Here is a 27,247-nt window from a genome sequence, read left to right on the forward strand (position 1 = left end):
CAACCCTTCTACGTATGTGCGCAGTTGGGGTGTACCCAGTACACCCACCATTCTCTGGAGGTGTACCACCCATGTAATGGACTGAAAGGACACACTGAAAAGCACCAGTTGCACCTGCTCCCACATGTTCGCCTGTCAGGAAGTATTTCGGCTCCAGGCTGCGGCCAGCTTAGATCAGGATTTTCCCATCTTGGCATCCATAATACCTGTAGGGTTACATTAACAACAACAATTGTGATTAGCAGCAACAATTGTTTCATCCCAGGCCAGGGAGTCCTTGGTTTCCCTTCGTGGGTCCACCTATAAGATGCATGCAACATAATTTATCCATCCCCATTCTTAATGCCTTTTTATTTGCATGCAATGAACCCATTTTCACCCTCCATTCTCCTATAGCAGCAAGCTGGGCCCCAATCAGTCAAGGGACTAGGTAAGCCCCCCCATTTAGAAGCTGGGAATAGAGGGTGTTCTTCTGAAATCCAGAAATCACTTGATCTTCCTGCCATGGGTAGATCGTGTTCTCCAGGCAGGCCATACCATGCGTTGACCTTTGCTGCTATATGTGTTAACCCTCCTTGTATAATATTCACCAAAGTAACAGTACAAACAGTACAACAACAAGACAAAACACACAACTCAATTTTCATCACAACAGTAGACTCATAGTGTTCTGGGTTGCTCTTCCACTAGCGCCAGCTTGCCTGTAGAGTGTCTGAAAACAAAAGAAACGTGTCCCAGCCCCCTGGGTGGGGACAGATTATTACTTAAAGATACCCCTTCCTTTTCCAAATCTTGCTGACTGCAGGAAAAACAGAAAAATTACCTCCAGACTTTCCTTGTTTTGTTCTATAGGCAGGCTAGTGAATTATCCCACTGTTCATTCATGAGGTGGTGTACCTCAGTTCCCCCTCTTGCACAACAGACCAGGTTTCTAATGGTTTTTCTGCTGTGCCAAGCTTTAAGGTTATTCACAGGTAATCGCGGAGAGGCAGTATTACCATGAAACCTTTGACATGAGATTTGCTTTCAATTACCATTATCACAGGATTACTCACTAAACCCACGGTTTAACATTGTGAGTTTGATTACTCAGAGCCACCTCAAGGCTTAGTATTGCTGACATTGCTTTTTTGTACATTCCACCCCGCCTTTGCTTCAGAGGTACATTGTCTTTACTTTTTGTTCCCCTCCTGCAGTTCTTAGCTGCTATTTATTACCAAAAAAGGATCCAGAATCTCTCCCCATTCTCCCAGTTCTGGCTGCCCCAGCCAGGGCCTTATTCTCTGGTCCCTATTTAAAAAGATATTAAACTCGATTTTTTTTTTAAACACACAAGGAAGGTACCCAAAGGGTTAAATGCTAAATACCAAAGCCACATCGCACTAGCTACCCATGTCTGGCACAAGGATCTGTCAGTGTTGCAACTTTGAATGAGCGATTCAAATGGAGTTTTAGCAGCATTGTTTCTTCTTTATTTAAGAACAAAAACCAAACCAATTTATCTCAAGCCTACAAACAGGATTTTACAAACCATGAGTGTTGGTTTAGGTCCTTAAAGTCTTACAAATTCTCTTTTGCCTAACACTCCTTCCACCGCTATCATTTTTACACAACTGTACCCAAATTACATTCCCATCTTGTAGAATCGGAGGCAGTCAAGTTCCAATAGAAACCCCTTACATTTCTTTAGTGATTTTGATTAAATCATATTTACAAACCATTCCTGGGGGAAGAGGGCCCATTTCCCTTCAGAATAGCTGTAAAGGCTTCTGGGGACAAAAACATAGTGGTGGTAGTAGCCACCTGACCCCCTTCCATAAACATTGGTTATTTTGGGGTTGGTCTGTCTCAATCTCTCCTGTTGAAGCCATTTCACTTTGGGCCAGAGACCACGAAAATTACTCTAAAGACCAGTAGTTAGGGCACTCACCTGGGAGATGAGCGAGTCCCTGATCCAATGAATGTTTAACATCAATAAAAAAAAAATCTTCATTTATCATCAGCCAAGAGGGATAAGGAAAAACATAGTCAAACTTATGAAGTGGGGAGAGTTATGCTGGGATCCTGATTATTTCAATAAGTGCTTGTCACAGGGTCACTCACCACACTGGTGCCTCCTGCTGGCCGTTTCGGGAATTAGGTCTGGTCAGCAGGTGTGCCCTCGGGTGGTGGTGGCTCTCCCGTCCTTGTCTCCACCTGCAGACCCACTGCAGTTCCAGTCTCACTGCCTCTGCTTTGTGGCACAGTCCTCCAGCCGTGTCACAATCTGGGTTTTCCCCCTTCTGGGGGACTCCTTCCGCAACAGTCTAGCCGCTCCTCGCATCAGCTCGGCAGTCCATAGCTTAGCCACTTCTTCAGCAGTGAGTGGGAAATCCTGGCCTACCCACTACTCTCGGTCCCTGCTGAGGGACTCTGTAAACAACAGCTTCCCACTGCCCCTCCTTTCTTTTTCCACCAATCTGTCTTAATTCCTTGGGCACTTTCCTGCAGCCCCAGCACCTTTGGCTCCTGCCTCTGACTCCTTCACCTTCTTCCCAGCAGCCCTAGTCACAGTACTAGTCTCTGAAGCCTTCTAGAAAGCTGGTCCTCTCCCTTGGGCTTCCTGAAGCAGACTGACTGGTTCTGGCCTGCAGCTTCTTTTTATATAGGCTGGTTGGGCCCTGATTGGTTGGTCCAGCCGCCACCCTAATTGCCTGCAGCCACTGCCCTAATTGGCTGTTTCCTTGCAGCCCTCCAGTCTGTTGGGATCCTGGAGGTGGGCGGGCAGAGCCCACCCACTACTAAAGGACCTCCCCAGCCTAAGGGGAGGATCCACAAGGTCCGGGATCTCAATTAAGTACGGGGGATAACTAAAGATATAACAGGGACAGGAGTGAGGTCACAGGTCTAAATGAAGGGAACCGGACAGGGATACCAAGCAGAGAACCCCGGACAGCACCCACTGCTCCTCGAAGGCGTCAAAGGAGCCAGCAGACGCTGCCCAGAGCAACTCTGCCCGGATGCGTGAGACCAGGGAGGAGCGGAAGTAGGCCCCACAGTCACAGAGCACCCCCTCATCCTCCATTCTCTTCCTGGTGGTGTAAATGGCTACTTTGGCGAGTGCCAGGAGTAGGTTGACGAGGTCTTGCAACTTAGTGGGGCCACAGATAGGGTGTGCAAAGATGAACAAGTGTGGGGAGAAGTGCAGCCAGAACCTCAGCAGGAGGTTCTGGAGGAGCTGGAATAGGGGCTGCAACTGGCACACCCCAGGTACACGTGCGTCAGGGTCTCTCTCACGCCGCAGAAGGGGCAGGTGTCCAGCATGGGGGTGAACCACACCAAGAACACGCCCATGTTCACGGCCCCATGAAGGAGCCGCCAACTGATATACCCGGCGGGCCTCAGGACCAGGGTGGAGTATAGGCTGGCCCACCGGGGTGCCTCACCCTCCAGAGGCATTGCAGCCCTCTAGGCTGAGTTTTAACCGCATTAGGGCCAGTGTAAGGCAGACATCCCGTCACAGTGCTCATTTCTGCTGCTGACTAAACCTTCTGAAACACAGATCAGTTTTTAAAAAATCTTCTTAATTTGATCCACCCGGAGAAGAAAGTGTCTCCCCTACACTGGATTTTCAGGTCCCACGCATAGAGCAACTATATGCAGGCTTTTAATCCCCCACGGCTCATAGATGTGAGTTAATTATCCCCATTTTCCTTATTAAAGAGACCAGTAGCCTGTAGACAGGTGGACAAGTGGTTCCATGACAGTGTTCAGTATCAAGTGAACTCTGTTTTCCAGGTGCTAATTCAGTAGAAGCACTTTGTCATTTTGATAAATGGGGGGGGGGGGAATAGCTCCCTTTTATGGACACCCAGCCAGTCAGTAGCTATAGAATCCTCCTTAGCAGCTATATCCTATTTGCCTTAACTGTAAAGGGTTAAGAGAAGCTTAACCTGAGTTGGTACCTGACCAGGGGAACCAATAGGGAGACGGTACCCTTTCAAATTGGAAAAACTGCTGGGTGTGGGGGGGGTTTTCTTTGTCTCTCGGGCTGGAGAGAGGGGAAGGCAGCAAGCTGTAATCGTTAAGCCAGATATGGAAAATCATCAGCATCATACCTAGAAACTCCTCATTTGGAACCCCAGATATGTAAGTAGCACAAGAAAAGTTAAGACAGATGCGATTAGGAACCTTTTTGGTTGTTTTGGTTTGTGGATTCCCCTGTGCTAACCCCAGGTGCTTTTGTTTTGCTTGTAACCTTTAAGATGAACCCCAAGAACGTTATTTTTGGTGTTTAATCCCTAAAGCCTGAGTTTTCAGATGTGTTTCTAGCTTTTTAAATAAAATTTACCTTTTTTTTTTTTTAAAAGAATCCTTTGATTCTAAAGTCCTTAGACAAGGGGTTCGTCTGTGCTCCCATTGCTAAAGCAACTGGTTGGTATTTTATCCTCAAGCCTCCCCAGGAAAGGGGGTGAAGAGGCTTGGGGGGATATTTTGGGGGGTTGGGGATTCCAAGTGACTCTTCCCTGAATATTTGTGAAAATCACTTGGTGGTGGCAGCAGTATCTGCCCAAGGCACAAGACTGTGCCTTGGAAGAGTTTTAACCTAAGCTGGTAGAAAAGCTTAGGGGGTCTTTCATGAGGGTCCCCATATCGGTATCCCAGAGTTCAGATTTGGGGGGGTGTATACCCTGACAGTCATAACCAGATCTTTTAATGAAATAATGGAGAGAATCTATCATTGACAAATGCATGCAAGAGAGGCCTGGGAGGAAATGCACATTTTAGTTTGTTTTCCTTTTCCAAAACTAAAGATTTCCTGGGAATTAATGAAATAAGAGGTGAGTACAGAACTCTGAGATTTGCACCATAAGCTTTTCTTATCCCTGCCCATCTCCCAGGATAAACCTAACACACTACTGAACCAGATGCAAGTGCCTTTGTTATGCAGTGGACTCAGAGTGTAAGGAATACTGTCCAACTGATCAAATGAAATGTTGATCCTTTAACTTACGGTTCCCACATAGGTGTTTTGATTTACATTTAAAGACAGACCTAATTTTGCTTGAAAAGGAGGTATTTATTGTGGTTTAGCAACTATTCTTTAAATAAAATATCTATTACATCATTCAACTTCAAATAGGATTTAATTTTCTCTTTAGAGTGAATGTTGAGTCCATAGAGGTACTATATTCATATCTCTGACATGACAGGCCTAATATAATGAAACAATCCTAGTCTTCCAAAAGGAAAGAAAAGAAATCCAGACCTTTCAATGCAATATTAGAGCTAGTGGAATCTGCTGCTGGTCAGTCAGTTCTCTGAACCACAAAAAAATGTTTGAAAATGGAAAATATCAGCCATAACCCAGTTTATTAATAGATAATATATACACTATTTAAAAGTGGTCCTTATGTGGATGAGCTAGGTTCTATATGTCTGGTCTTTACGCCAGTGAAAAAACAGCATGTCACTAATGTCCCACTGGGCAACAATCAATATATTGTGCCAATATCTGGCTAATAAAGGACTGACTAATAGACACTTGGTGATTGCAGAAGGCAAGTCTTTAGAAGCAAAAAACATTGTCACAGGATCAACACCTGCTGGACCATGAAATAAAGCCAGCCTCAGCATAACTTTGTGTATGGATTCCTCAAAGGAAGTCCACCTTCTCATAGGCCTGTTCAAGGAGGGTCAACATGTTCTTCATCTCAGCTGAGTGCTGGATGGTGCTTAGGTCCTTCAGAATACCTTTCTGGTCTTGGATTTTCAGAATCTCCTCCTGGAGAAGGAAGAAAGGAAGGAGAATGGGTGAGAGACATACAAGACATATCCATTTCACTTATGGCATGTCTACAGGGAGCAACACTGCACACTATGGGAGTGCATTTCAAAAATCGCACCCCCGCTCCCAGTGTGCATTGCTGCTATGTGTAGACAAGCCATTAAAAGTCCAGGAGAAATTCCATCCAATAAGACTTTATTTCCAGTGCAGTCCCAGCTGTCTACAAGGTGACATGAGGATAGTGATCCTTAACACTTGGATGGAAATATCTCACAAGGGACCATTTAATAAACTTCTTTCTGCGATCAAGGATAGGCAGACAGTTCTTATTCAGAGTATTTTACAGACTATTCAAACACAAACACATTGCTCTGCCCAGGAGAGGGGAAATGCAGACAGTTCCTGCTAGAAAGGGTAATGTGGTTTCTGTTGTTTCCTCCTCATTGTCTGGAAGGTCTCTGAAAACATGGTGCCCTGTCCCTGCTCACCTGCAGAATGGGTGCTGTCAGGCTGTGCTTTGGGAGTTCTGGAAGACTGAGGACCCCTGTACCATTTTTCTGGAACACCTAGAGAAGCAAGAAAAATAAAATGTGATCACAGATGCTGTCAAGGCTGCTTCCCCACTTTGAACTTTAGGGTACAAATGTGGGGGCCTGCATGAAGACTTCTAAGCTTAACTACCAGCTTAGATCTGGTCCGCTGCCACCATTCCCAAAGCTAATTCCCTTCCTGGGAAGCCTTGAGAAACCTTTCACCAATTCCCTGGTGAATACAGATCCAGACCCCTTGGATCTTAAGACAAGGAGAAATTAACCATCCCCCTCCTTTCTCCCACCAACTCCTGGTGAATACAGATCCAAACCCCTTGGATCTAAAACAAGGAAAAATCAATCAGGTTCTTAAAAAGAAGGCTTTTAATTAAAGAAAAAGGTAAAAATCATCTCTGCAAAATCAGTATGGAAAATAACTTTACAGGGTAATCAAACTTAAAGAGCTCAGAGGACCTCCCTCTAGCCTCAGGTTCAAAGTACAGCAAACAGAGATAAACACTCTAGTAAAAGGTACATTTACAAGTTGAGAAAACAAAGGAAAACTAATACGCCTTGCCTGGCTGTTTACTTACAAGTTTGAAATATGAGAGACTTGGTTAGAAAGATGTGGAGAACCTGGATTGATGTCTGGTCCCTCTCAGTCCCAAGAGCGAACAACAGCCAAAACAAAGAGCACAAACAAAAGCCTCCCCCCCACAAGATTTGAAAGTATCTTGTCCCCTTATTGGTCCTTTGGGTCAGGTGTCAGCCAGGTTACCCGAGCTTCTTAACCCTTTACAGGTAAAAGGATTTTGGAGTCTCTGGCCAGGAGGGATTTTATAGTACTGTACACAGGAGAGCTGTTACCCTTCCCTTTATAGTTATGACAGATGCAAACGGATTCTTTACGGCCATCCTCCTCCTAATTTCTTCGTCCGAAAGACAGAAATCCCTGATGTTTAGAAATCCTTGAAAATGCACACACCTAATGCCAGGTGTGTTTCTCCTACACAAGGCCTCTGCTCAGAGATCGTGTACTGGTTGGTTCCAGAAACATGCCCTCCTGGGATCAATGCAGTAAATCTTGTTATAAGATACCTTCTTAGCCTTGTCCTCAGCTTCCTCCAACCGGTTCCTGAGAGTCTGGATTTTGTCCTGCAGGCTCTGAATATTCTCGTCTGTGTTCTCAGCAGTCTGCACAGCTGTCGTTATTTCTTCCTGGGTTAAAATGAAAAGAACAGAACAAATACATTTTAAAACGGTTTATATGCAAAACATTGTGGTAGAGTCCCACCCAAACTGTCCCATTTTTAACTTCCCTGACAAACACAGATGCTCAAGAAAGAATCAAAGAACAAGAAATCAATAGAATTAAAGGACTGAAGTCTCATCTATCATGTGACAGCATTTGTATGAAGCAGTGAAACAGCTCTATTACGACACGGCCATTGATCTCTGTCTATGAACAAGAAGTTTGGTGTAGTGAGGCGGTGTCGCTCTCCACCGCCCTGGAGAGGGACGAGCCCTTCCGGACAACGGAGTGGGTGGAGCTAGGGAGCACTGAGCCCGCCCCTCAGAGGGTCAGGGGGCGCCCCGGAAGTACAAAGGCTCGACCTCAGAACTCACTGGAGAGACAGCCACCGGGGAGGCCAGACACTGGCCTGGCCCGCGACTGGGAAGCCCCTGTGGCCCTAGGTGCACCCAAGGACTGGCCTGACCTGCCCCACGCCCGCTACCCGGAGGAGTTGCCGGGCCTGCCCCAAGCCAGCTACCCTGAGGAACCCATGGTGCTGGACCCCCTGGAGGACACCACCGTGACCCAGGTACCAGGAGGGGGAGTCTGGAAGTAGCCCAGGGGCAGCCGACCCTAGTCTGGCTGCAGCACTGCCAGAGCCCGTGTCAGTGTGTTGCAGTCAGGATCCCCACTGACACAGCAGCGGGTTTTCTGCTGCTGCTAGGACCCCGGACTGGGACGCAGTGGAGTGGGAGGGCCTGCGTCCCCCCTGCCACCCAATTCCGGGGTGGCAGTCTCCCCCTCTCCCAGGTCCCTTGGAGGCCTGGGCTCATTGCTACTGTTTGCATTGCTACTGCTCAGCCCTGCCTGATGGCCTGAGCACCTGACACATTGTTGCCCTGCCCTGACCCAGGGCCTGGGCTTATTGCTAATGTTTGTGTTACTATTGCTCAACCCTTGCCTGAGGGCTTGAGCACCTGACTCACTGTTCCCCCAGCCTGACCCAGGGTCTGGACGTACTGTGCTTATTTCAGTTGCCGCAAGGGCCGCCGAAGGAGACTCCCGTGGCCGGACTAATTCCCCCCAGGACATCAACAGTGTATAGTGAGGCGGTGTGGCTCCCCGCCACCCCGGCGAGGGATGAGCCCCGGCTAACCTCTTTACACTTGGATTCAGTTCAAGCATGGAATTAAGACTCTAGTCCCACCTTCTCCCAGCCCCACAGCTGCTCTTCTGTTAGAAACAGCTTGACTGGATGAGCCAAATAAGCCAGATAAGCTCCTGTTACAATACCAAGGCGACAGCCACCTTATGCATCTACGTGAACTCTTCCAGGGGAACCAGAGAGGAAGACAAATGCTTTGAGAAGTTGAAAATGATATTTTAAATAATATTTGTGTAATAGAATGTCAGGTTCTACGCAGAGATGTTGAGTTCTTTTGCTGACTCAATGACAGACAGACCAGGTGGCTCCTATTATCTCCAATTCAGAAGGAGGTTATTTCTGCCTCAGAAAGAAACTCAAAGGGGAAAATCCCTCTGAACAGCCAGCTCAGGGTTATGTTTTGATGTTGCCACTTAAGTAAACCATAAGAACAAAACCCTGGAAAGGGGAAGTTTGAAGCAGATGAAGTGTGAGAGGCACGGACTGGCACCTGCTTACATTGTAATTTTTCTTCACTGCCCATTCTCTTGTCCTTGTCCTTCCCAGAACATGTCCTATTGGATTTCTTCCACAAAATAAGAAAGGATGCCTCTTGTTCCCTGCTACCCGCAGGCAGGAACAGCAGAGGCAGAAATCCAATAGAAACAAGACACGTGGATAACAAAATATTGTTTCAGCATCTTCAATATTTCCTTGTCTGCCAGCAAGTTTGGTGGGATTTTGTTTTAAAACTGAACACAATGATTCTTCATGGTCGGTGGCCTTAGACAGCACTTCCTGACTAACTTTCCATCAAGCACAGAGCCCTGCCTCCTTCCTGCTCTGTGGCAGATGGGCTAAAGATAGTGAGTTGCTTATCTGTGGAAGTGTCCCATTGGATACAGATTGTTTCCTGGAGCATTAGAATATGAAATGATAATTCATAGCCATTTTAAGACTTCGTCTAAGAAACAAAGAGGAAGCAGGGGCAGATTTTAAGGTCAGCAGTTTGTGAGTCATAGTGGTCATTGGTGCCATCTTACTCACTACCACTATAGAGTTTCACGGGGAGAGGTGCGACACTATACAACACACTATAAATTCTGTCGCCTCCTCATTACACCGTCCACTGCATCTCAGCCTCCAGAGTAAACACAGCATGAAATCTCACTGTCTAATAGAACACTTGTGTGAAGACCGTGAAAGGATGAGGGATCTGGGTTACTGATCAGTTAGATTAGCGATTACCACCACAGAATCCAATTATGTGCCAAATTCACCCCCACCCCAGCAAGAAACAGGCAATGTGGCTACTTGTAAGTTTGTGTTATCCCAAACTACCATAACAAGGGGAACTGCACATCAGAGAGCTGCTCAAATATTACTACAGAACCACAGAAATGTAGGGCTGGAAGGGGGGTCATTCAGTCCATCCCCAGTGCTGAGGCAGGACCAAATATGCCTAGACCATCCCTGACAGGTTTCTTGTTCTTAAAAACCTCCAAAGATGGGGATTCCAAAACTTCTCTTAGAAGTCTATTCAAGTGCTTAACTACAATTATAGTTAGAAAATCTTTCTTAATAGCTAACTTAAATCTCCCTTGCTGCAGATTAAACCAATTACTTCTTGTCCTGTCTTCAGTGGACATGGAGAACTGATCACTGTCCTCTTTAAAACAGCTGTTAACATATTTGAAGACTTATCAAGTCCTCCTGTCAGCCTTCTTTTCTGAAAACTAAACACATCCAGTTATTTTAACCTTTCCTCGTAGGTCAAGTATCAGGAGTATCACCGGACTCCTTGTTGTTCTCATAGGTCAGGTTTTCTAAACCTTTTATCATTTTTACTCTCAACTGTCTCCAATTTGTCCACATCTTTCCTGAAGTGTGGCACCCAGAACTGGACACAGTACTCCAGCTGAGCCCTCACCAGTGCTGAGTAGAGCAGGACAATTACCTCCCATGTCTTACAAACAACACTCTGTGATGGGGTATAGCAGGCCCTTTGAGGCCCCCTGCTGGAGGCCTTATGATCCTAACCATACCCCACCACAGGAAAAGAAGCAGTGAAAGCTGTGTCCTCCAGGCCTGCCTAGAAAAGCTGCAGGGAAGCAGCCAATCAGAGCTCAGCAGGCTCAGTTAAAAGGAGTTACTGGGCCAGAGCAGGTCAGTTGCTGGCTGGAACCAGATGTGTGAAGAAGGACTGGAAGGCTGTGAAGTTCCACAGGTAAAGAGGCTTGAGAGAGACCCTGCTCAAGCAGGGATAGGATTGTGAAGCTCTCCATGCAGAAGCCTGGGAGAGAAAACCATGCCTAAACGGGGGCAGAGATTGTTACAAGCTCTCCAGGAAAAGAGGCCTGAGAGAAGACCCTGAGAAATTAGGGCAGAGACTGAGAAATTTTGCAGGCAAGGAGGTCTGGAAGAAAAAGGGAACAGAGAGGTGATGAGACCAAGTGGGAGGCAGCCCAGGAAATCCAGCAGCAACTATTAAAGGGATGCAGTACACTCACCTTATAGTATTTTCATATAAACCACATTTCCCTAGTTTTCTTATGAGACTGTCATGTGGCATAGTGTCACATGGGGGTGAACCACACCAAGAACACGCCCATGTTCACGGCCCCATGAAGGAGCCGCCAACTGATATACCCGGCAGGCCTCAGGACCAAGGTGGAGTATAGGCTGGCCCACGGGGGCGCCTCACCCTCCAGAGGCATTGCAGCCTTCTAGGCTGAGTTTTAACCCCATTAGGGCCAGTGTAAGGCAGACATCCCGTCACAGTGCTCATTTCTGCTGCTGACTAAACCTTCTGAAACACAGATCAGTTTTTAAAAAATCTTCTTCATTTGATCCACCCAGAGAAGAAAGTGTCTCCCCTACACTGGATTTTCAGGTCCCATAGAGCAACTATATGCAGGCTTTTAATCCCCCATGGCTCATAGATGTGAGTTAATTATCCCCATTTTCCTTATTAAAGAGACCAGTAGCCTGTAGACAGGTGGACAAGTGGTTCCATGACAGTGTTCAGTATCAAGTGAACTCTGTTTTCCAGGTGCTAATTCAGTAGAAGCACTTTGTCATTTTGATAAATTGTGTGTGTGTGGGGGGGGGAATAGCTCCCTTTTATGCACACCCAGCCAGTCAGTAGCTATAGAATCCTCCTTAGCAGCTATACCCTATTTGCCTTAACTGTAAAGGGTTAGGAGAAGCTTAACCTGAATTGGTACCTGACCAGGGGAACCAATAGGGAGACTGGGACGCAGTGGAGTGGGAGGGCCTGCGTCCCCCCTGCCACCCAATTCCGGGGTGGCAGTCTCCCCCTCTCCCAGGTCCCTTGGAGGCCTGGGCTCATTGCTACTGTTTGCATTGCTACTGCTCAGCCCTGCCTGATGGCCTGAGCACCTGACACATTGTTGCCCTGCCCTGACCCAGGGCCTGGGCTTATTGCTAATGTTTGTGTTACTATTGCTCAACCCTTGCCTGAGGGCTTGAGCACCTGACTCACTGTTCCCCCAGCCTGACCCAGGGTCTGGACGTACTGTGCTTATTTCAGTTGCCGCAAGGGCCGCCGAAGGAGACTCCCGTGGCCGGACTAATTCCCCCCAGGACATCAACAGTGTATAGTGAGGCGGTGTGGCTCCCCGCCACCCCGGCGAGGGATGAGCCCCGGCTAACCTCTTTACACTTGGATTCAGTTCAAGCATGGAATTAAGACTCTAGTCCCACCTTCTCCCAGCCCCACAGCTGCTCTTCTGTTAGAAACAGCTTGACTGGATGAGCCAAATAAGCCAGATAAGCTCCTGTTACAATACCAAGGCGACAGCCACCTTATGCATCTACGTGAACTCTTCCAGGGGAACCAGAGAGGAAGACAAATGCTTTGAGAAGTTGAAAATGATATTTTAAATAATATTTGTGTAATAGAATGTCAGGTTCTACGCAGAGATGTTGAGTTCTTTTGCTGACTCAATGACAGACAGACCAGGTGGCTCCTATTATCTCCAATTCAGAAGGAGGTTATTTCTGTCTCAGAAAGAAACTCAAAGGGGAAAATCCCTCTGAACAGCCAGCTCAGGGTTATGTTTTGATGTTGCCACTTAAGTAAACCATAAGAACAAAACCCTGGAAAGGGGAAGTTTGAAGCAGATGAAGTGTGAGAGGCACGGACTGGCACCTGCTTACATTGTAATTTTTCTTCACTGCCCATTCTCTTGTCCTTGTCCTTCCCAGAACATGTCCTATTGGATTTCTTCCACAAAATAAGAAAGGATGCCTCTTGTTCCCTGCTACCCGCAGGCAGGAACAGAAGAGGCAGAAATCCAATAGAAACAAGACACGTGGATAACAAAATATTGTTTCAGCATCTTCAGTATTTCCTTGTCTGCCAGCAAGTTTGGTGGGATTTTGTTTTAAAACTGAACACAATGATTCTTCATGGTCGGTGGCCTTAGACAGCACTTCCTGACTAACTTTCCATCAAGCACAGAGCCCTGCCTCCTTCCTGCTCTGTGGCAGATGGGCTAAAGATAGTGAGTTGCTTATCTGTGGAAGTGTCCCATTGGATACAGATTGTTTCCTGGAGCGTTAGAATATGAAATGATAATTCATAGCCATTTTAAGACTTCGTCTAAGAAACAAAGAGGAAGCAGGGGCAGATTTTAAGGTCAGCAGTTTGTGAGTCATAGTGGTCATTGGTGCCATCTTACTCACTACCACTATAGAGTTTCACGGGGAGAGGTGCGACACTATGGCCTGGTCTACACTAGGCGTTTATGTCGAATTTAGCGCCGTTACATCGAATTAACCCTGCACCCGTCCACACCACGAGGCTATTTAGTTCGACATAGAGGTCTCTTAAATTCGACTTCTGTACTCCTCCCCAACGAGGGGAGTAGCGCTAAATTAGACATGGCCATATCGAATTAGGCTTGGTGTGGATGGAAATTGACGCTAATAGCTCCGGGAGCTATCCCACAGTGCACCACTCTGTTGACGCTCTGGACAGCAGTCCGAGCTCGGATGCTCTGACCAGCCACACAGGAAAAGCCCCGGGAAAATTTGAATTCCTTTTCCTGTCTGGGCAGTTTGAATCTCATTTCCTGTTTGGACATCGTGGCGAGCTCAGCAGCACTGGCAACGATGCAGAGCTCTCCAGCAGAGATGGCCATGCAATCTCAGAATAGAAAGAGGGCCCCAGCATGGACTGATCGGGAAGTGTTGGATCTGATCGTTGTGTGGGGCGATGAGTCCGTGCTTTCCGAGCTGCGCTCCAAAAGACGGAATGCAAAGATCTACGAGAAGATCTCTAAAGCCATGGCAGAGAGAGGATACAGCCGGGATGCAACGCAGTGCCGCGTGAAAATCAAGGAGCTGAGACAAGGCTACCAGAAGACCAAAGAGGCAAACGGACGATCCGGATCCCAGCCCCACACATCCCGTTTCTACGAGGCACTGCATTCCATCCTAGGTGCGGTCGCCACCACTACCCCACCACTGACCGTGGACTCTGAGGATGGGATATTGTCCACCGCCGGTTCCGCGGACGGGGAAGATGAGGAAGGAGATGAGGAGGACGAGGCAGTCGACAGCGCTTACCAAGCTGATTTTCCCCGACAGCAAGGATCTCTTCATCACCCTTACAGAGATCCCCTACCAACCGTCCCCAGCATTTAACCCGGACACAGCTTCAGGGGAAGGATCAAGCAGTAAGTGTTTGAAACATTTAAACATTTATTTTTAACAGAACTGGAATATTAACAATAAGAACAATGTGTTTTTCATGATTTGTTTGCTTAACTATTCAGTCCAAACTATTTAGAAAAAATCTAACAGTGTCCGGTTGTGCATGATTCTGCTGCCCAAGCCGCTCCACTCTTTAGTCCCTGCCAGTGCAGCTATATTAAAATGCGGTCTATATGTCCGGGGATAGAGCTGAAATCCTCCAGGGACATCTCGAGGAAGCTCTCCTGGAGGTAATTGGAAAGCCTGTTCATCAGGTTCCTGGGGAGAGCGGCCTTATTGGGTCCTCCGAAGTAGGAGACGTTTCCGCGCCAGGAGATCCTCAAGTACTCCGGGATCATAGCCTTGCACAGCATGGCGGCATACGGCCCTGGTCTTTGCAGGCTTTCCCGAAGCATCCTTTCTTTATCGCTGTCCGAGATCCTCATTATTGTGATGTCGCTCATGATGACCTGCTTTGAATTAGGTAGGGGACTGTTAGTATTGGGACTGCTTGCCCGTTCCTTTACAGAACTGTAACCGCTGGTTTACAGCCACGTGGTGGAGGCGTGAGAGGGGCAGCATACAGGGATCTTTCCCTGGGACAGCCGCGAGGGGGTGGGACAGGGGCAGAGTTCATGCTTGCCGGATTGCTGGCAGCAGAGACTGGCATTGCTTTCAATGTGAAAGGAGGCCAGTGCTACTATTAAAGTTTTAAGCAGCCACAAGTCTACGGCTTACCATGTCTGCCTGCTACAGAAATTCCGGTGTCCTGCCCCGCTTCCCAGATAGGCAGTGCAAGACCCCAGGCACTGAAGGCGAGGTCCGAAAATTCGACCTTGTCCTGAGTGCGCATGTGATAGGTGCAGTGCATGGTCTTGTTCACAGAGAAAGACTATGTTCTTTGTTCACAACTACATTTATCTTTCGGAGGAATTCACTACCTTTTTCTCTTTCCCACAGGCACATCTGCGACTGTCTCCCAACCCAGCCTGGCATCACACTCCCAGAGGCTACCGCACATTAGGCGGAGGAAGAAGAAGACGCGAGAGGACATGTTCTCAGAACTAATGGGCTGCTCCCGAGCCCAGGCAGCACAGCAGAACCAGTGGAGGGAGAATTTGTCCCAAATGCACTGGACACACATGGAACGTGAGGAGAGGTGGCGGCAGGAAGACCAGCAGGCGACTCAAACGCTGCTTGGACTTCTGAGGGAGCAAACGGACACGCTCCGGCGCCTTGTTGATGTTCTGCAGGAACGGAGGCAGGAGGACAGAGCCCCGCTGCAGGCTATCAGTAACCGCCCTCCCCCGCCACCAAGTCCCATACCCCCCTCGCCCAAAGTCCAAAGAAGGAGGGGCGGCAGAGTCCGTGAAAACTCTCACTCCACCCCTGCAGACTGCTCAAGCACCAGAAGGCTGTCATTCCCCAAAGTTTGAAAAGTCCTTTCCTTCCCGCCTCACCCAAGCCCCCGTCCAAGTTTCACCCCCCAGTTTCATGTGTGGTTGTTAATAAAAAATACGTTTCTGTTCATTACTGTTTCCATCATGTTCTTTTGGAGGAGAGTCTGTCTGAAGGGGGGGAAGGGGCTTGGTAATTGGACAGGACAGTCACCTTTAGCAGGGTACAGAGGCGGGGGCAGGTCCAGCAGCAGGGCACATACACAGTGCAGTGACTAGTTACCCTGGTCAGTCTGGGATGTGGTTTTCATGTTCTGTGGGGGGCGGGGGGTGCTCTGTGACTGTGTGGCGGGGGAGGGCAGATCTTATGCAGCGGTCCTTTTCCTGGATCACAGAGCCACGCAGCAGGGGATCTGTAACCCTCCTCCCCCTGCCATACAGTCACATAGCCCCCACCTAAACGCAGTCCCGCTCAGGAGGGCTGGCAGGCTCCGTTGAAACAACCAGTCCACCACTGCGAATCCTGTCATTCCTGGAGTTTAGAAGCATCATTTGCATCAGTACACTACACCCGCTCCCCACCACAGTCTGCGTCCCAGGTTTAAAACATTCCCGCGAAAACAGTAATAAAGACAACGGTGTTCATTAACAAAATAAAACTGATTTTATTTTTTTGGAAGGGGGTGAAGGGGGTATGTAGCTGGATAGGATAGACAACATTAACCGGGTAAAGAAACGGGGGCAGGTTCAGCTTCTCTTTAAACAAACTGAAAAGTCACTGGTCACCCTGCTCACTGAGGAACCTAGCTTTCAAAGCCTCCCGGATGCACAGCGCGTCCCGCTGGGATCTTCTAATCGCCCGGCTGTCTGGCTGGGCGTAATCGGAAGCCAGGCTATTTGCCTCAACCTCCCACCCCGCCATAAAGGTCTCCCCCTTGCTCTCACAGAGATTGTGGAGCACACAGCAAGCTGCTATAACAATGGGGATATTGGTTTCGCTGAGATCACAGCGAGTCAGTAAGCTTCTCCATCTCACCTTGAGACGGCCAAAGGCACACTCCACCACCATTCTGCACTTGCTCAGCTGGTAGTTGAACAGTTCTTTTTCAGTGTCCAGGGCACCAGTATAGGGCTTCATGAGCCAGGGCATTAGCGGGTAGGCTGGGTCCCCGAGGATCACTGTAGGCATCTCCACTTCCCCAAGAGTTATTTTGTGGTCCGGGAAGTAAATACCTTCCTGCAGCCGTCTAAACAGACCAGAGTTCCTGAAGACGCGAGCGTCATGAACCTTGCCCGGCCATCCGACGTTGATGTTGGTAAAACGTCCCCTGTGGTCCACCAGTGCTTGCAGCACCATTGAAAAGTAGCCCTTTCGGTTGATGTACTGGCTGGCCTGGTGGTCCGGTCCCAGGATAGGGATGTGAGTTCCATCTATAGCCCCACCGCAGTTTGGGAATCCCATCGCGGCGAAGCCATCTATGATGACCTCCACGTTTCCCAGGGTCACTACCTTTGAGAGCAGTACCTTAACGATTGCGTTGGCTGCTTGCATCACAACAACCCCCACGGTAGATTTGCCCACGCCAAAGTGGTTCGCGACTGACCGGTAGCTGTCTGGCGTTGCAAGCTTCCAGAGGGCTATGGCCACTCGCTTCTGGACAGTCAGGGCTGCTCGCATCCGGGTGTCATTGCGCTTCAGGGCAGGGGACAGCAACTCACAAAGTTCAAGGAAAGTCCCCTTCCGCATGCGAAAGTTTCGCAGCCACTGGGATTCATCCCAGACCTGCAGCACTATGCGGTCCCACCAGTCCGTGCTTGTTTCCCGTGCCCAGAATCGCCGTTCCACAACATCCACATGACCCATTGTCACCGTGATGTCCTCGGCGCTGGGTCCCGTGCTTTCTGACAGGCCTGTGCTACTCTCAGACTTCAGGCCTCACCGCGGTGCCGTAGCCTCCTCGCCTGGTTTATCTGCATCTGCCTCTGGGAAAGGTGGATGATAAGCTGCGAGGCGTTGACAACGGCCACAACTGCAGCGATGGTCGCAGCGGGATCCATGCTCGCAGTGCTGTGGCGTCCGCGCTGTCACTGACCAGAAAAGTGCGCAAACTGATTTCCCGCCGGCGCTTTCAGGGAGGGAGGGAGGGCGGTAGTGACGGACGGATGACGACAATTATCCAAAAGCACCCTAGACACATTTTTTTTACCCTGAAGGCATTGGCGGCTCGACCCAGAATTCCAATGGGCAGCGGGGACTGCGGGAACTGTGGGATAGCTGCCCACAGTGCACCGCTTCCAATGTCGACGCTTTCCCCGTTAGTGTGGACTCACAAAGTCAAATTACTGTCCTTAGTGTGGACACACACGTTCGACTTTGCAATATCGATTCCACATATTCGATTTAAGTGAAATCGAACTACCCTCGTAGTGTAGACATACCCTATACAACACACTATAAATTCTGTCGCCTCCTCATTACACCGTCCACTGCATCTCAGCCTCCAGAGTAAACACAGCATGAAATCTCACTGTCTAATAGAACACTTGTGTGAAGACCGTGAAAGGATGAGGGATCTGGGTTACTGATCAGTTAGATTAGCGATTACCACCACAGAATCCAATTATGTGCCAAATTCACCCCCACCCCAGCAAGAAACAGGCAATGTGGCTACTTGTAAGTTTGTGTTATCCCAAACTACCATAACAAGGGGAACTGCACATCAGAGAGCTGCTCAAATATTACTACAGAACCACAGAAATGTAGGGCTGGAAGGGGGGTCATTCAGTCCATCCCCAGTGCTGAGGCAGGACCAAATATGCCTAGACCATCCCTGACAGGTTTCTTGTTCTTAAAAACCTCCAAAGATGGGGATTCCAAAACTTCTCTTAGAAGTCTATTCAAGTGCTTAACTACAATTATAGTTAGAAAATCTTTCTTAATAGCTAACTTAAATCTCCCTTGCTGCAGATTAAACCAATTACTTCTTGTCCTGTCTTCAGTGGACATGGAGAACTGATCACTGTCCTCTTTAAAACAGCCGTTAACATATTTGAAGACTTATCAAGTCCTCCTGTCAGCCTTCTTTTCTGAAAACTAAACACATCCAGTTATTTTAACCTTTCCTCGTAGGTCAAGTATCAGGAGTATCACCGGACTCCTTGTTGTTCTCATAGGTCAGGTTTTCTAAACCTTTTATCATTTTTACTCTCAACTGTCTCCAATTTGTCCACATCTTTCCTGAAGTGTGGCACCCAGAACTGGACACAGTACTCCAGCTGAGCCCTCACCAGTGCTGAGTAGAGCAGGACAATTACCTCCCATGTCTTACAAACAACACTCTGTGATGGGGTATAGCAGGCCCTTTGAGGCCCCCTGCTGGAGGCCTTATGATCCTAACCATACCCCACCACAGGAAAAGGAGCAGTGAAAGCTGTGTCCTCCAGGCCTGCCTAGAAAAGCTGCAGGGAAGCAGCCAATCAGAGCTCAGCAGGCTCAGTTAAAAGGAGTTACTGGGCCAGAGCAGGTCAGTTGCTGGCTGGAACCAGATGTGTGAAGAAGGACTGGAAGGCTGTGAAGTTCCACAGGTAAAGAGGCTTGAGAGAGACCCTGCTCAAGCAGGGATAGGATTGTGAAGCTCTCCATGCAGAAGCCTGGGAGAGAAAACCATGACTAAACGGGGGCAGAGATTGTTACAAGCTCTCCAGGAAAAGAGGCCTGAGAGAAGACCCTGAGAAATTAGGGCAGAGACTGAGAAATTTTGCAGGCAAGGAGGTCTGGAAGAAAAAGGGAACAGAGAGGTGATGAGACCAAGTGGGAGGCAGCCCAGGAAATCCAGCAGCAACTATTAAAGGGATGCAGTACACTCACCTTATAGTATTTTCATATAAACCACATTTCCCTAGTTTTCTTATGAGACTGTCATGTGGCATAGTGTCAAATTCCTTACTAAAATTAAGTTATCACATCTATAGCTTCCCCCGTACCTCCATCCACTTGTAACCCTGTCAAAAATGGTTGGTTTAGCATGATTTGTTCTTTACAAATCCATGCTGGCTATTCTTTATAACCATATTATTGTCTAAGTGCTACAAACTGATTGTTTAATCATTTGTTTCAGTATCTTTGCAAGTACTGAAGTTAGGCTGACTGGTCTATAATTCCTCGGATCGTCTTTGTTCCCCTTTGTACTGTGATGCACATCAGAATTTTTTTTAATGAAGTGCCTGATAAAAGAGGTGAATAAGACCTGGATTGAGTGAACCTTGACTGAATTTCCTCCTCATCCCTGGAGACCATAGTCTCTCCAGTGCACAATTGGGATCCTTCAATGCAGCAGTGTGAAGTGAAGATCAGGAATGAAAGAACATGAACACCTGAAGTTCCCCTCCCATCACTAGAGTAAATGGTCCTTCCATTGAAAGGTTAGAATCTATTGGGGAGCAGAACAAGGATTTATACATATTCTTTATTCCTATCCCATACCCCCTTTGCCCCCATGTCTCCCTTACCTGTAGTAGTGCCATAGCCTCTTCATTGGATGAGAGATTCTGTTTCTCTGCCACCTTAAGACTCAGCACATTTTTCAGGTTGCTTAGCTTCCCAATAGGCACCTTCAGGGTCTTGTAATGTCTTAGAAGCCTTGATTTTATTTAAAAAAAAAAAAAAAATCACATGTTTGTTCCTGAAAAAACAAGGTGACCCACTAAAGATCTGCATAGGGAGAAGGCATGTTCACCATATACTCCCAGAGCTGCTCTCACTGAAATAAAGGGCCCAGAGTGTTAAAGAAAGAAGGGAGAGTGGGCTGAAATTCTCTTTCAAGAGTGATGTGGTTTAGATGCCTGAGCACAGAACTAGCAGCCAGCAACTCCAGAGGTCTTATCTTGGCTATGACCATGTTGTCTGCTGTGGTCTCACTTAATCCCTCTGGCTCAGTTTGGCAACTATAAGGTTAAGTAGGTTAGTACTATTCTCAGGTCTTTGTTAAGATTAATTAATTTTTGTGAAGTGCTGTGGAAGTGCTTAGTGTTATTATTTATAGAGCCCTGCAAATCCGCGGATATCCGCTTTATATCCGCGGATGCAGTTGTGGTGTTTACCATCTTTGCAGATCGGATGTGGATCAAAGTTTTTGTATCCATGCAGGGCTCTAACAGTGAGATAGGGTGCTGATGCGGATACATATAAAAGGTGGAGTGTGGATCGTATACAAATTAATTATTGCAGATGCTGATCAGATACAGATGCAAATTTTTGTATCTGCGCAGGGCTCTAATTATTTAAACCAAAGAAGATCAGTTATGACATGTTGTTTGATTTTTTCACTGAGGATTCTGATGCTTAAAACAAGTATTCGTAATGGTTCATCCTTTAGTTTTGCTAATGCTTTGTATCTTTGCTCAGTCATCTTTTTATCATCTACTAAAGCCAAGACTCTTTTTTGGTGGGAGAGAGGGGGAAGAGAGAGGAGAAGGAGCTGGAATTGCTTATAAATGTCCTTATCTTTTTAAGACTGGATTATCACAAGTCTTTACTGCAGTAATGTCTAATTATAAAAGTTCAGGATGGAACTCATACCCAGTGCTACAGCCCATATTCTTACAAGCACTGACCTATGTCAATAAATTATTCCCATCGTAAAATATTTACATTGGCTCTCAGTAAATACAACTTGAACCTGTTGTAGTATTTGCTTACATAAAAATAACTAAATAGCCTTGGATTTAAGACCAACATTATAACCCCCTTTAGTTACTGGAGGTCAGAATCAGTATCCTATTTAATTGTTCTTGATATAATATAAAGGTACTACGAGCTAGGGTTATGTTGTGGCTACGCTCCTGGATATGAAACTTACTTCTAAGTACTATCTGCGCTGTTCTGATCATTTCCCCATTTAAAATAAAACTAACTAAGTGCTTATGCGCAGCACTTTCTGTTTCCCAATTTGGACCCTTTCATTTGAGTAACTCTATACAGTGTCCTGTGCCTTTGTTAAAGATACTATATAGATACATGTTGGAGCAAGAGCTTTATGCCTGTTTTCAAAAGTGGCCATTAATTTTGGAGATGCCTTGATTTTTGGATGTCCAGTGTGAAATAACTTGGTCTGATGTTAAGAAATGTTAAGCTCCCACAACTCCCCCTGAAGTTAATCAGAGCTGTGCGCATTCAGCACCTCCAGAAATCAGGTCACGGTGTCTCAAGTTGGTATTGGCCTCTGGCAGTAGCCAGTCATCGCCACTTCAAAGGAAGACACATTTTTCACAGTATAACTGGCTACCTGAGCAATGAAGTACAAGAAAGCTGCACCTTATGCCAACACATGAGATTACCCTTCTCCACGCATGCTATTAATGGTCACAGCTCTTAACAACCTGAGCGAGGTTTTTTTTTTTTTTTTTTTTAAACTGTTGATGTCACAAAATGATGGTGGCTCTAAATTGCCAAATTCAATATCTCACTTTATAATACAGTTCTAGAGCATACAGTTCATTCCAGCAGCTCCCAGGAATGCTGCCTGAGTGCCTGTTGCCTATATAAGGTGGTTAAAGAGAGGCTCTGCCACTTTGAACAAATCTTGATCATCCACTTCAGCAGATATGCTCTTGAGGTTTCCCTTTCTTGATCATACAGCAGCTTCCCTCTGATAGATTTCCTAAAAATGACAGCTTCCAGGATTGAAGGAACATTTCTAGGAATATGTTACAAAGTCACTGAGAGCCCTTGGGTCTCTTCGCCATACCACTCATTACCTTTCCTTCAGGAGGTTGAGGTGCTTTTGAATGTCATCTTTTTCTTTTATTGATTTACTCAGAATGGATCTAGAAGAAGGGAAAAGCAAAGTGTTAATTTCTACCACAGAATCTATAAGTAGAAGGAACTTCCTGGAATGGGATTATATGATCAGCAATATCACACAACACATAACTGTCTGGCAGAGCTTCCATGAAATAATATTGCTGAACTGCAAATGCAGCCATTTATGCTGTCAGTTTACCTGGGTATGTCTTTATTTTTCCACTATCTATTAAATGTCTCAAGGCGTCTTTCTACCCCAGGCTGAGAACACCTTCCAAATCTCATCTCATGCTTTCCAAATGAAGAGTTCCAGTGCCAGATGGACCTGATGTCATGTGCTACAATGTTTAGAATCCTCAATAACTGATTAGTTGCTCGGACACTTTCAGAATGATTTTTTTTTTTTACTAGCTATTACATTAAGCATCCTAATTACTTGAGGAAACATAATGAGATTCTTGGTCTTATGTGTTTGAAGCCTTGGCTGAGGTATGGGATGTGGTGGTGCTTGATACTTGCAATATTACTGAATCCATCATGCCTCCCAGGTAGTCGATGCTGCTGTCTGGGAGTGGCTGCCAGGCTGCTGTTTTGCCGGGGGCCAACTTCACCTTTTTTGTGCCCCAAGAACCTGTTTTTGTTGGTACCAGAAAGAGAGAGAGGAGAAACAGTCAAGGTGTGACCTATTAGACTTGGATAGAAAACTTTATGGTAAATCAGTTACTTCTCTGACCCCCAAATGACTGAGCTATTAACTCAAGAGCAGATTTTCTGCCCCAAAGAAACAGCATCTCAGAGCTGTCCACACTGTCAGTAGTAGTTATTTGTAAAGCACTGACAGTATGTTTGGTGATGTAAAACACACACAAGATATGTGGTCCCTGCCCTAAGAAGCTGCCATTCTACTGTGATTTCCTCCCAACATAATTGATAAAACTGGTGAAAGGATTGAGAAGTAAGCCCATGAGAAGCCATTTTGGCTACTGGTCCATAACACATCCCCCTCCCCAGTGACACTTGAGCTACTGACATTAGGCACTGCTATACGACTGACTCAGGTTCGATTTCCAGCCCTGATTTCTAAACGGATGGATGCAGAAGAGGTTGGAAGTGCTGCAGAGATGGCATGTTTATTCGAGAAGGGAATGTTTTCTGTCACTTAGCAGTGACTTCTGCAGACTGACTAAGGAGCAGTTTTAAAGGTTCTAAAGGGAATACTATCCCATTTAGATGGTAAACTCATGAGTAAGGCTACGATTTAGTCACGGGTATTTTTAGTAAAAGTCATGGACAAGTCACAGGAAATAAACAAAAATTCACAGCCCGTGACCTGTCCATGACTTATATTGGGGGGGAGGGGAAACACTGCTGGGGAGGGGGGGCGCCTGGGGCCAGCGGCTCCAGCTGCCGGGGGCCACGGACCGTGGCTGCTCTGGCCAGCCACCCGCCCGGGGGCCATGGCTGCTCCAGCAGTGGCTGGTGTGGCTGTCCCCGGAGCTGCTCCAGCAGTGGCTGGTGTGGCTGGCCCCGGGGCCAGCTGCTTGGGCGGCCCGGGGGTCAGCCACGCTGGCACCTGCAGAAGTCATGGAGGTCGCAGAAAGTCACGGAATCAGTGACCTCTGCGACCTCTGTGACAGACATGGAGCCCTACTCTGGAGGGCAGGGACCTTGTCTACTTATTTGTATATTAAGCACCAATAATCCAGTAGCCATCAAGGGATCAGGAGCAAGTTAAAATGAGGACCCTTGTGGTCCCAATAGACACACACAGGCCCCACCACAAGCACTCAATAGAAAAGAAACATACTATTTGGAAGTAAAATCATATATTTTAATAAGACATAGAAATGCATCTTGGCTAAGGTTATACAGAGGATAATTTATTTTTTGTCATGCACAGAAAAAAATTGAGGCCTATTTGCAATCATATTTTGATAAAACTTATGAGTTATTTCCTGTTCTCAGTGTTGCTTCAGAATATGGATTTATGGGTGAAGCACTAAAATATTGATGGGATACAGACATGTGGAGAAAATAAGGAAATTTGTACCCTCAGGAGACTGCTCCCTCTGTCGCTTCTCTCTCTTCTTGGCTGGCTGTGTGATCTGGTAAAAAGGAAAATTTACACCAGAGAAAGATGTGTACAGGCAGTCCTCGACTTTATGACGTTTGACTTCTGACGAAGGACACTTACGATGCTTCTGAATTGACACCCTGATTCGACTTACGACAGTTGGTTTCGACTTTACAACGCTCAGTCCCACAATGGAGTGGATTGCGATTCCGAGTTACGTTTCGACTTGCGATGCAATTTTCAGGAACCAATTGTGTCGTAAGTTCGAGGACTGCCTATAAATGTTTTCTGGTGCATGGAACCATCCACTTGCTTCCAAGGACCAACTTTATAGTAAGGGCTGAGAAGCCATTTGAACACATGACAATGGCATTTGCCTCTCTTGTAGTAAAGGCTTGTTTTCTGCCTTGTGCAGCCATAGTCATCCAGCACACATTCTCAAATAAGAGCACATCTCACACAAGTTGTGCAGGCTTCTTTCAGTCTTAAACAGGAGGAAGCAACTCATAACCAGACCTCTTTAGCTCTCACATTACAGAAGCAAGTCTGCGGATGAGAAAATGTATGGGTTTATTTCTCCTAATCTCTTTTCAACAGCATGGGACCACGCTGCTCATAAGGCTGGTTGTGACAAGGAGCATCTTTCAGATAGAAAGCTGTCGGTGTCAATCTCGTGCCCTGCAGACCATGAGCCAGAAGTGATCTACTTTCTCCAAGGAATGACTGAGCTAAGATTTTATTGCTCTAATCACGTAGTCACTAATCAGTTCTAGAATACATCCCTTTAATAGATGAATAGCCAGTTCTGTTTCATTAAGCTATGGGACTACACTGCCCCCTCCTGACCCATCACATAAAATTCAGATATCTATTTCCTACAGGCCCTGAGGATTTTCTCATGTCTTTTCCAGCCAGTCTGTGTGTTGCAGAGAGAAGGGGTGCCCATCTTGAACAGACTGGATATTTGAATATTTGCTTAACTTGAGCAAAGAAAAGCTCTCCTCCCCACACACATTAGAAAAAGGACGACATATTCTCTCTTCCCACTTGAATAATTTTATTTCTTTGGGCTGATTAGTCTGAAATTTAATTACCTCTTTCTCTTGACTCCGTTTTTGTCCTCCATCTGCTTTTTTGCTGGCAGGTTCTGGGTGCTGCTGTGACTTGCTCTTCTTTTGTGCAGCTCCTTCTCTAACAGACTTCCCTGCCTTAGGGGGACGAGCACAATGATGTTTCATGACCTTTAAAGCAGTGGGGAGAGAAGTAGGGTCAACAGAGATGTATAATCTATAAAGAAGTGCAAAACACACACAGCTATTGAACAGGAAGGCTGTGTTGAATACAGCATAACCTTTTGTGTATTTGAGTGCTTTGCTCCCTTGGTAAATGTCTCCACTTGCTGCCTGATGGAGAAGCCATGGGATATTCTACACGCACCCACACACACACCCTTGCCCCCGATTACTCCCCAGATCCATTAGCCAACATTTGTTTGTTATATGATCATAAACACCAACGTCATGCCTGTTACAGGGACTATTTACATTACACCCTCCTCACACCACTTCTCCTAGGCAGCTCCTACTCTGACACAGGGGATGATGCAACTTTGCCATGGCTTCTGGCAGCAACTGTCATGACACGGGAGGCGATGTCATTATGCTGAGCCTTGCGGCAGTGATTGTCGTGACATCATGGACAATTAGATCCTTGCAGGGGGGACTCTCATGACTTCACAGAGATCATGTCATTGCACTTTTTCGCAGCAGCTACTGTCATGACATATGGAAACGATGTTCTTGCAGTGGAGATCATCACGGTTTGGTGCTGGGTCTCCTGCAGTGACTGTCATGATATAAGGAACTGTTGTGATAGTAGGTAGGACTAATCCAGGGGTTCTCAAACTGGGGGTCAGGATCCCTCAGGGGGTCGCGAGGTTATTACATGGGCTGTCAGCCTCCACCCCAAACCCCGCTTTGCCTCCAGCATTTATAATGGTGTTAAATATATACAGAAATGTTTTTAATGTATGGGGGTGGGGGAGGTCGCACTCAGAGGCTTGCTATGTGAAAGGGGTCACCAGTTCAAAAGTCTGAGAACCCTTGGACTAATCTGAGTGATTGGGACCCCTTTTGGGTGGGCTGAGAGTAGGGTGACCAGACAGCAAGTGTGAAAAATCGGGACAGGGGGTGGGGGCTAATAGGAGCCTAAATAAGAAAAAGACCAAAAATCGGGACTGTCCTTATAAAAGCGGGACATCTAGTCACCCTAGCTGAGAGAGGTATGGCCATAACCATACTGTCTGTGACTGGAGGGGCTCCCTAAAGTTAGATGAGAGAGACTACATCTCCCAGCATGCATTGCCACCCCTGGTCATAGGACGCTTACTGAGGTGGGCGCATTGCATGCCGGGAGATGTAGTCTTGGCCACCTGAACGCCCCTTCTCACTTCATAGCTACCTGATGCTGTCGCGTTGACCGACCACACACCCCCGGAAAAGTCCCAGCGCGCGGCCCGTCTCGGCCCCTCCGAGACTCACCGGTCCTCCTCAACGACCCCAGTCCAGGTGCCTGGCGC

General features: G+C 47.0%; 1 protein-coding gene across 1 annotated transcript; it reads right to left on the bottom strand.

Moving 5' to 3' along the window:
* Positions 1-5,047: 5,047 nt before the first annotated feature.
* CENPQ (centromere protein Q) lies at positions 5,048-27,175 on the bottom strand. The gene is made up of 9 exons (XM_065401626.1): positions 27,130-27,175; positions 25,764-25,910; positions 24,646-24,700; positions 23,115-23,226; positions 22,550-22,618; positions 20,303-20,432; positions 7,396-7,515; positions 6,256-6,333; positions 5,048-5,764 (listed from the first exon to the last, which is right to left on the bottom strand). Exons 2-9 carry the CDS (start codon positions 25,905-25,907, stop codon positions 5,636-5,638), a joined length of 837 nt encoding a protein of 278 aa, XP_065257698.1. The 5' UTR covers positions 25,908-25,910; positions 27,130-27,175; the 3' UTR covers positions 5,048-5,635.
* Between the last annotated feature and the right edge of the window lie 72 nt (positions 27,176-27,247).

The sequence above is a fragment of the Emys orbicularis genome, chromosome 3 (genome assembly GCF_028017835.1).
Source record: "Emys orbicularis isolate rEmyOrb1 chromosome 3, rEmyOrb1.hap1, whole genome shotgun sequence".
Classification (NCBI taxonomy): domain Eukaryota; kingdom Metazoa; phylum Chordata; order Testudines; family Emydidae; genus Emys; species Emys orbicularis.